At 40.4% G+C, this 10,783-nt stretch overlaps 1 protein-coding gene across 3 annotated transcripts in view; it reads right to left on the bottom strand.

The window, feature by feature from the left end:
- Positions 1 to 503: 503 nt before the first annotated feature.
- Positions 504 to 10,783, bottom strand: part of TRIM2 (tripartite motif containing 2) — a 110,100-nt gene continuing 99,820 nt past the window's right edge. For all 3 annotated transcript variants that reach the window (XM_040331938.1, XM_040331947.1, XM_040331930.1), the window contains exons 11-12: positions 7,840 to 7,980; positions 504 to 2,693 (exon numbers count right to left, since the gene is read on the bottom strand). In XM_040331938.1, coding sequence (XP_040187872.1) covers positions 2,541 to 2,693; positions 7,840 to 7,980 — 294 coding nt within the window. In that variant the 3' untranslated portion in view covers positions 504 to 2,540. The remainder of the gene's footprint in view (positions 2,694 to 7,839; positions 7,981 to 10,783) is intronic.

Below are 10,783 nucleotides of genomic sequence, written 5' to 3'. Positions count from 1 at the left end.
ATAATAATTTAATTTGCCCCCTCTACAAGTCAAGAGACAAAAATATAAATGTCGGGATGCGAGTTTAAATAAAGCAGATCTAATATGTTGCACATATCCTAACAAGAAAGTCATTCCTTGTGATATGCTCCATACAGAACATCGATGGGATACCAATGAACATGCTATTATTAAAGGACTGTTATCCTTCAATTGCTCTTAAAGCTTTTTCAACTACTGGATTGCATGTCATTTACAATATCGTTATAAGGGAAAAAAATAAGTGTCTGAACCTGAATGCAAATTTCTAAGCAATAGCCCTTTGCCTCCCATTGTAACTACAGAGATAAATGCAGTGCATCCAACAGCAATCATGAAAGCTCACGGGTTATGGAGCAGGCATGGATCATTTCCCAGCATCCCAGCGGAGTTGCCATATTAACATATTTGCCTGCGCCATAAAAAGTTGATCTCACTCTGCCTGCTGGGTAAATCAACCCCACAGTGCATGCATAGTTTTTTTGTTTTTAAGCAGACTGAAGCTTTAAAGACCAGCTACATGAGAATTAGAAATTGCTCTTTTTGTCTAGGGGGAAGGAGAAACCGTTTTACTCTCCTGATCCTCTGTTCCCCCAGCAGATGGTGCTGCCCCCATTATCCAGCGATAGACTGTCTCTCCAGAGCAGGGCTAAGGACCTGGTTATGGTCTTGATGTCAGGTTGCAGACACTACCCCTATTGGTCTAGTTGCAGGGAGGAATGGAGGATCCTGGAAAAATTCAAGCAAATAACCACTGCAGTGTGGGCACAGCCCCACTGCAAGAGATCATTTTTTGTTTGCCCAGAGTTGGGTTTTAGGAGGAATACCTAACTGTACAGCTGCTAATATTATACCATATTTATTGGACTGCTAAAATCAATATGACATTTCTGTTCATGAATCGTAAATGTGTAATTTGGACTTCATCTTTGGCTGTGATGAAATACAAAGAATTGGGTCATTGAAACCTGAATGTATACAAGACTATGGATTTTTTTGTCATCTCCACTTAAAAGTAATTTAATTTTTGGTCAATATATTTGTTCCATCTTATGCAGGCACCCTTCCTATGAAGTGTCATCTTAAGGGTTCTGCTGAAAGATTGCATGGTGAAGGCACACATCACTTTGGGTTAGCTTAACAAGCAATTTAACCCAACAAATCGAATGTTTCTTTCGCTAAAAATTAGAAAGTATACAAAAACTGGAATGGATATAAATACATTCAGAACATAGTCCAAACCAGAGCCTGTACAAAGGCAGATTTGGCCTTAACACATTTAATCTTTTTGACTTTATCTATCAAATGGTATTAAAGATGACTCAAATCACATAAATAAAATAAAAATATATGCGCAATTAAATAGTCATAAAGTACCTCAAATTTTGAAGAAATGCAACATTGGCCCATAATTCGTATGGCTATTTATCCAGCAAGGCCCCACACTGCCCTCGTTTTCTTGGGTGACATAATGTACAATGGACCAATGTATACAACTAACCAAATGTACATGTATACAACTGAACAAAAAGTAATGTGTGGGTGTTGCCTCCTCAGCAGCCAATCAGAAGCTTATTTTTTTTTTGTAGGTGGCAATATCTATTACTAGCTGCAACACTCCCACTTTTCTTTCAGTTATTATGCAAGTATCTAAAGTAGCATTTCACAAGAAAAAAGCATGCAACATTTCTATTGCTGACAGTTATACGTCCTAGGCTGTAAAAAACAAAACAAAACAAAAAAAGTCATTACACCAATGGAAATAACTATAACCTGAAATCAAAATCCCCCTCTCCCCCTTTAGCTTCATAATCAAAAGTTATCATTGTACTTTTTTTTCCTCGCTTTGTATAAAAAATGGAAAAGGCATGAAATGAAACATCACATAGTTAATAATGCTTTATAATGTTCACAGGATAAATAGAAGTGCACATACATTGTAAATGGCTGTGTAGAGAAGACGCAAGTCAATGTTACAAATGTGACAACAGTGGAAAGTTTTACTCCCGAATACACGTGTACATTAACTATATTACATTACTGTTATTAAAGACAAAAGGTTGTATTTACCCTATGCTTAAATACAATACCTACCAGGATTTATATGTCTCAAAGGCTTCCAGATTTCAGTGCTGGGCAAACAATGAGTGACAACAATCGATATTGTAGAACATGGAAGATCAGATGAGGAACATCCTATTTGTAAATTATAGATCTCCAAGAGGCCTAAGAGCTAAGTGCACGAGATGAGTTTCCTTTCAAAACAATTGTGTTTAGAGACCTCTTCTAACACATTAATATTGTCCTATATTACAATGGAAAGGTTATTTTTTTAATGTGTAGCGATGAAACATTTGACACAGAAAGGACCCATCGCTGAAACGTAAACATGGCTGAGTGGAGTTTAAATAAAGGAAAGTCATTTGACGATCACTTCAGATGAAAAAGAGGAGATGCTTTTATCCATCCTGAAGTTGGTTCATATCCAGTGCAGAAAATCCCACAAAATTGTGGCTGTCCATTTACTGTAAGTACCGGTAAACCTTAAAGCAGTGGTTTCCAGAGTCTGCTACGACAACATGACCATCTGATGTCAAGGCAAGTCCTTGGGGACCATAGAGTGGGTCAGCAGAAGTGTTGATGTAGGATAAAAATGATCCACTTCCATCAAAAACCTGAAGATTAAAAAAAAGAATTTGACATAAACAGATTGTTTATTTCTCGCAAGGGATTTCCTGGTGGGAGGTTGTAGTATATTTAGGCATCTTGTACACGGGCATCCTAATTTACTGATGTTTACTCAGGAACTTATTGACAAATTCTTCAAGTAAACAAAATGTGTAAATGTGTAGAGGCCTGAGTAATCTTGCGTATAGGCATATAAAGGTGTGCAAAATGTATAGACGAGTACAATTATTTTAATTTCTAGTGTTGTAATGTAATTATATTTACTCGCATAAACATGCTTATTGACGAGTAAACACACGTATGCGAGTAAATTACTGCAAATGTAAAATGTTCTATTTTTGTTTTGCAGTTCTCTACTCATCTATATGTTACTGACATTTGCTCAGCTGTGCGCATTGTTCCATAGAGAACAAGGTCAAATCAGTAAAAAAAAAAAATGGCGGTTTTTACTCCCGTGTGCAAGAGGCCTTATAGTTTAAAGCTGAAATCCAGGAAAACAGTTTAATATGCAATCAAAATACACACAGTATACGAATAATGTTCTAAAACATCTTCTGGCAAAAGATGTTTAACTACATTACCTTAGTGAAAAAAAAGTCAGCAGCTACAAATACTGACTTTTTATTAAAAGACACTTGCCTGTCCAGGGATTTAGTGCCGTCCTCACCCGAGCAGGTTCTTCACTGGTCATCTGGTCCCTGGCACCAGCATGTTTACTATTGGAAGCTGGCTGTGACTCCTTGTGGCTTCACAGCTGGCTTCCCACTGCACATTGTGAATGGTCCCACAGCCTTCTGGGACCTGTGATTTGTCCCAGAAGATCCATGGTTTGTTTAGTGTGCCACTAAATGTGGGTGATGCTGGCACGCCTGCAGTGGTTGCCGCAAGTGATAGAGCTTGTCCCAGCTCCTGTAGTCACGGGAAGAATAAGAGGAAAGATCCCTGGTGCCGCACATCCACAGAGTCCTATGGTGGTATGAGAGAGACAACCACAGCCTTGGCTTCCACCAGGCCACGCCCCAATGTGTTTCATTCTGCCCCCAGAGCTTAGTCATGGGGATCCCAATGACTAAGCTCCGGGGGTGGAGCAAAACACATTGGAGGCATCTCCTGGCGGCAGCCCAGGCTGAGGTTTGTCTCTCTCATACCATCATAGGATGGATGTGTGATCTACCACCACCACAGATTACCAGGTGATGGCCTCATCACCCCCAGCAAACAGCAGGTGACTGATACAGAACCATGCACAGCATAGGCTAGTATTCGGTGTAGAGGGGCATGAGTCCTTTTCCTCCATTCAGGTCTCAGGTTTCAGTGGGTGAGATTTACTAAACCTGAAGAGTGCAAAATCTGGTGCAGTTATGCATGGTAGCCAATCAGCGTCTAACTTCTTAAGCTTTGAAAATAAAACCTGGAAGCGGACAGGATTCCATGCAAAGCTGCACCAGATTTTGCACTCTCCATATTTAGTAAAACAAACACACTGATCCTCGCCTCTCTAGTGAGAAAAATTTGAAAATAATTTGATTTGTGTGTTTTAGAAGGCTGTACAGGAGAGATGGTCTCAGATAAACAGGGACAACTTTTTGTAGGAGGATTTGTTTCATCTCATCTTTGTATGACCTGAAACTTATAACTGTGATTTTCTGATACTAATTTTTACAGATCAACAATTTTGTATTATGTTCATAAAAAATGCTGCAGGCTACTATAATAATAGGTACTAGCCATTTAAATCGCCTTCTGTCGAAGAGACATGTTGGGAAAATCTATTCACAATCAGCGGCTGCAGCTATTGAACAGTGCATTCTGACCGCTGTGGGTGCTGCAGTCAGAGTACAATGTGTTGGTGGTGAATTTCCTCTACTACCTCATTTGTGCAAAAGGAGGAATCTGTTTCTTTCATTCAGCCCACTGGTTAAAAAAAACAAAACAAAACAAAAAAAAACAAAAAAAAACACACAATGTATGGCCAGTTGTGACTTGCTTTGCGTTTGTCATGGGGCATTATAGTGAGAACATTTCCAGAATATTTTATGCAAATGTATTTCAAAGTTTCAATGCAGACAAAAGAAAGACACGTACAAGTAAAACCTTGGTTTGCAAGCAGAATTCGTTCTGGAAACATGCTTGTAATCCAAAGCACTTGTATATCAAAGCAAATTTCCACAACCATTTATTCATAAATCCTTCAGTTTATATTCCATATAAAAAGATTATAGCAATGTTACCAGATCTGTAACCATAAAATGTCCATCCACAAGGGGATTAGAGGCAAAATCCAGCAGGAGCTACAGAGTATAAAAGAGAAGCGCCTCCAAGTGTAGCAATATGGTTACATTTAACCACTTAAGGACCACCTAACGCCGATATACGTCGGCAGAATGGCACAGCTAGGCACAGGCACGTTGCCCTTTAAGTGCCCAGCCGTGGGTCGCGCACGCGGACCCGAACGGCAAAGCTCTGTGACCGCGCCCGCGGGACCCGATCGCCACCGGTGTGCTGCGATCAGTCACTGGAGCTGAAGAACGAGGAGAGGTGTGTGTAAACACACCTTCCCAGTTCTTCTCTGTGGCAGTGTCACTGATCGTCTGTTCCCTGTTATAGGGAACGACAATCACTGACGTCACAGGTCCATCCACGCCCCCCTACAGTAAGAATCACTCTCTTAGGGCACACTTAACGCCTTAGCGCCCCCTAGTGGTTAACCCCTTCACTGCCATTGTCATTTTCACAATAATCAGTACATTTTTATAGCACTTTTCGCTGTGAAAATGACAATGGTCCCAAAAATGTGTCAAAAGTGTCCGATGTGTCAGCCATAATGTTGCAGTCACGAAAAAAATAAAAATAAATTGCCGCCATTACTAGTAAAAAAAAAAAATTATTAATAAAAATGCCATAAAACTATCCCCTATTTTGTAAACGCTATAACTTTTGCGCAAACCAATCAATAAACGCTTATTGCAATTTTTTTTACCAAAAATAAGTAGAAGAATACGTATCGGCCTAAACTGAGGAAAAAAATATGTTTTTTTATATATTTTTGGGGGAAATTTTTTGTATAGCAAAAAGCAAAAAGTAAAAAATATTGAATTTTATTTCAAAATTGTCGCTCTATTTTTGTTTATAGCGCAAAAAATAAAACCCACAGAGGTGATCAAATACCACCAAAAGAAAGCTCTATTTGTGCGAAAAAAAGGATGCCAATTTTGTTTGGCAGCCACATCGCACGACCGCGCAATTGTCAGCTAAAGTGACGCAGTGCCGAATCGCAAAAACTGGCCAGGTCCTTTACCTGCATAATAGTCCGGGTCTTAAGTGGTTAATGAAGGTATAACATTTAGCAACTCACATGGTTGAGGATTAAAAGAGGCACATCCAAGTATGCAGGCATCTGGGGTAAAAATGTCCACAAAGACCATCCTCCTCACTGCCGGCTCTCACCACTGTCAGTCTGCAATCATGACTGGGAAGACTACCCCTGCAGTAGAGCGATATCAAAGCAAGGCTTGAAGAGCTCATGGAGCACAGAGTGGAAGGGAAGATACCTCGATGGTGGTGATGACAGCTTTACCCCGAATGCCCTGCATACTTAGATGTGCCTCTTTTAATCATCAACCATGTGAGTTGCTAAATGTTGTACCTCCATTAAATGCAACTATACCTGCTACACGTAGAGGCGCCCCTCTTCTCTTTTATACTCAGTTGTGACATGATACTACTCTTATATCAAGACATTACTTGTATATCAAGTCGCAATTTATTACAAGAGCAAAACGCTCTCAAACCGTTACTCTCAAACCAAAGTTTTACTGTACTATTAAAGTATGCTGTAAATACGAACTTCCAGTCAGGGCATCCTCCTTGAAATATACTTGCCAATATGGACCTGGGACACCAAGTTATTTGCAGCTTTAATGATTTTTACCAACATATTTTGCAGGTCTTTAATTTGTGCAGAAGCAATGTTTTATATTCGGGTTTTTATAAAAACAATTTGGCAACACTATAGGCCTAATTGAATTTGTAAGTACGCGCTAGAAGTGCACTGAAGTAAATTTTTAAACCTACTAATTTACTTATGAATGCTTTTATTGGAGGAGGCAGATTGGGGGGGGGGGGGCCTGGCCGGGCACAGAATGATCCCATTAGGGGTGACTGGGACAGGTAGGACTCCCCTGAGCGAGAGACCACTATATTCTTTTTTTCCCTCCCCTTCCCCTGTTGGAAAGCTTGTATACCTCCTTTAATCAGCCTACAATTGGGCAATATGAAATCAATTGAGGCCTTGTTGCTGACATTATGCCTTATTTGTTGAATGTTATGAAGGGTGGTGGTGGGCTCTCTGTGAATGTAATAACTCATGCACCTAATATAAGGTAGGGCGTTTCTCCTATATTAAGAGCCTCCACCCTGCTTACATCATTACCTCACCTTTATGCACCTTGGAGCTTTGACAGTCAAGCTCTGTTTACCTTTTTCTGCATGAGATATTAGAGTTAATTACGCAAAATGTCACAAAGATGTGAGACATATTGGTAATTTAATATTCATGCTGACATTGGCAGCAAATGTGTGTGCTTACATGAAAGAAAGCTCTGCCAGTTTAATTAACATAACTCTATATTGTAGGCCTCCACTGCTGGGGCATCAAGATCATTCATAAGCAATGATCACAAGATATGTGAACAAAAATCTATTTTTTAAACAGGCAGTTCCATAAAGATCCATACATCGCAGTGCTGTTCTTTAGGATCAGGAGAGTGAAAATGTCCCTTGGAGATCTGATTCTAAGCATGAAAGCATGAGTGTTGGAGGACAATATAAGGAGAGTTTGCACGCTGGTTTTGTATAATTAACTACACATGTATTACATGCTTCAATCTCATTTACATCCATATCAATGCATGAATATATTTAGACAATGTCAAAACCAGCCATCTGGAACATTCTGAATCTAAACACGTTCAGAAGATGACAATCCACTTGTTATCAGAAGATTTTTCTGTTCTTGCTGGTTTGTAGTTTAATCAAATTTGATTATTACAGATCAGATATGTAAAGAATATTGTATTTTCAAAAAGCACAATAATTATTATATATATTATATATATATTATACAGAACTTACTTGTATTCTGCTGTTTCCCCAGTCAGCTACAATGATATTTCCATTGGAATCTACAGCTACTCCTGTTGGTGCATTAAACTGTCCATTGCCTTCTCCATTTGAACCGAACTTTAAGATGAACTCGCCATCTTGGTTAAATACCTGGACAGAAAAATTTAAATCACACAATGTTTAAAGATAGGGCCTCAAATGGTTTACATCAGGGCTCAAGTCCTGCGGGAACGCGTGGGAACGGAGTTCCTGCACTTTTTTCACAGCAGGAACTCAGTTCCCTTTGCAGGACTAGAGCAGCCGAGCTGCCCGAGCCAATCATTCACTAAGCGGCGATGCCCAGCTCGAGTCACTGTCAGGGGCAGGCGAACCTTAGCAATCCTTTATGTTACTGGCCGCTTCCTGTATATGGATTCATTGGGTAGTGTGCGGGTATTCCGTCACTTCCTCGATGCCGCAATGTCTCCTGGGAGCTTTTGTCATTGTTCACAGGAGACATTGCGGAGGTCTGCCACGAGTTATCGCGGGATTTAGAAAGAACTTGCTCCCAGGAGACATTGCGGCATCGAGGAAGTGACGGAATACCCACACACTACCTGATGAATCCATATACAGGAAGCGGCCAGTAACAAAGGATTACTAAGGTACAGTGGATCGAAAAAAAAACCACCATGCGGTTTAGTAATTATGCATATGAGCGTATAATTTTTTATTTTTTTTGGTTGGGGAGTGGATCTTGGGTGGGAGTTCTCACACTTTTTCCCCAGGACTTGACCCCTGGTTTACATATAGTAAGGACTGATATATGCCATTTATCTAAGGCAGGCACATCAAACTGGTGTTTTTTGGACTGCATGCGTCCCTTACTCCTATGTGGCCCTTAGTGGGTTTAAGATTTTGATTGAAATCTCAGCTGTTCTTCAGTTGATGAAGGCTACCCTCCCTTACATAACATTGTAGCTGAAAACTCCAGGCTATCACAGTTGTATGTGCTGTATATGTTTATGTTGCAACTGCTACTATAATGTTAATAGCTAAAGAGCATTGTAGCACATAAGCATGTCCACCATACATACCGACACTGTATTGTATGTATGGTGGACATGCTTACAGTATTTGCTACAATGTTGATGTTGCCTTGGAATGCTGTGTTGAGATCATCATCATTTTTGCTCTTTTTCAGAATGTATTTGCATCCTCTCCTACAATGCCTCTGAGGAAGGGATAATTTTCCTAAAAAAGGCTAAAAGGAGAAAAACTACTTTCACCAGAATTTGTAATTTCTCATTCAAGCACAATTCTGTCTGTAATGTATTGTACAAACTGTTGATATGTTTGACATCACATGTATACATTTTAAAAAATTGTTTTCTAAATAAATGATATTTTATGGTGCATGATTTTTCTGCTTGTTCGCCTACAAAGTCCCATTGTACCGGGGGTACTTATGCCCTTTTTTAAGGTTCTTTTCTAAATGTTTGGGATGTTGGCAGCGCTCTAGCGAGAATATCACATTTCTCCTTGTAGTTCATCACTTATACTTCACAGTAGAAGGTGAGCTGCAACTGCGAACCGCACAGGGCCATCAAAGACCACGGTCACCTTTCACTTCATGCCGACTCCTGCCATGCTGATAGGATGACATAGTCGGCCGGGCAAGCGGGGGAGCCGGGAGAGAACACACAGACTGACAACAGCCTCTGCCCTGCCAAAGGTAGCAGTTCTGAGGAGGGGAAGCAGACATTGGAATGGGGAAGTGTCATGTTAGAGAGGAAAAAAGGGGGGGGGGATGCAGACTGCAGGGTCATTGTGATGGAGGCTGTGATTACTAGGGGCACTCACTGAAATCATTACAGTGCAGCCCCCGTTACAGTGCAGTTCCCTTCATAGCACAGTGCCTGTGCCCAGGGCCGGTGCAAGGATTTCTGCCTACACAAGCGAAGCTCCATTTTGGCGCCACCCACCTCCCTTGCAAAAATGTTTCTTTCAATAATTTATATTAATATATAAAAAAACACACTAATTTGTGCTTTTGTTAAGTGCATTTTTATTAACGATTTAAAGCGGTTGTTCACCCTGCTGAACAACATTTCAGCATACAATTCGGCATCGTAGCGCGAGCTACAGTATGCCGGTCTTACATTTTTTATCCCCGTACTCACTGTTTAATCGTACCTAGACGATTCCGTCTGCCGCGGGGAATGGGCGTTCCTAGCAAGAGGGAGGGTGATTGACGGCCGGCTCTGGCACGTCACGCTCCCCGAAGACAGCCGGAGTAGGTCTCGGCTCTTCACGGTGCCTGCGCACAGGCTATGCGCAGGCGCCGTTAAGAGCCAAGCCTATTACGGCTATTTCCGGAGAAGCGTGGCGCGCCAGAGCCGGCCGTCAATCACTTTCCGTCTGGATTGGAACGCCCATTCCCCGTGGGCAGTCGGAATCGTCTAGGTAGGATTAAACAGTGAGTACGGGGATAAAAAATGTAAGACCGGCATACTGTAGCTCGCGCTACGATGCCAAATTTTATGCTAGAATAAAAAAAAAAATTTTTTTTTTTTTTTTTTTTAATAGGGTGAACCCCCGCTTTAACAAAATAAGTTATACAGCTATAAAACAAATTTTTTACCAATAAGTGCAGGAAATAGTGCAAACAGACTTGTAAAAGTGCAGGAAATAGTAGTGCACACAAACAGTACAACACTAAAACGGCCTATTCAAGGCAAAATATTACCATTAAATTAACATTACCATTTACCAATGAGCAAAAATGCAGGAAATAGTGCAAACAGACTTGTAGAAGTGCAGGAAATAGTACTGCACACAAACAGTACAACACTAAAACGGCCTATTCAAGGCAAAAAATTACCATTATTGGTTAAAAGAAGAGCAATAAGTGCATATAAACATATTTTCAAACTATAATATCAGAACATGAGTTTTTTGAGAACATGAGATT

This window comes from Rana temporaria, chromosome 1 (genome assembly GCF_905171775.1).
Source record: "Rana temporaria chromosome 1, aRanTem1.1, whole genome shotgun sequence".
NCBI classification, from domain to species: domain Eukaryota; kingdom Metazoa; phylum Chordata; class Amphibia; order Anura; family Ranidae; genus Rana; species Rana temporaria.
Note: the sequence above shows the minus strand (reverse complement) of the source record. Positions and strands in the feature narration are given on the sequence as shown.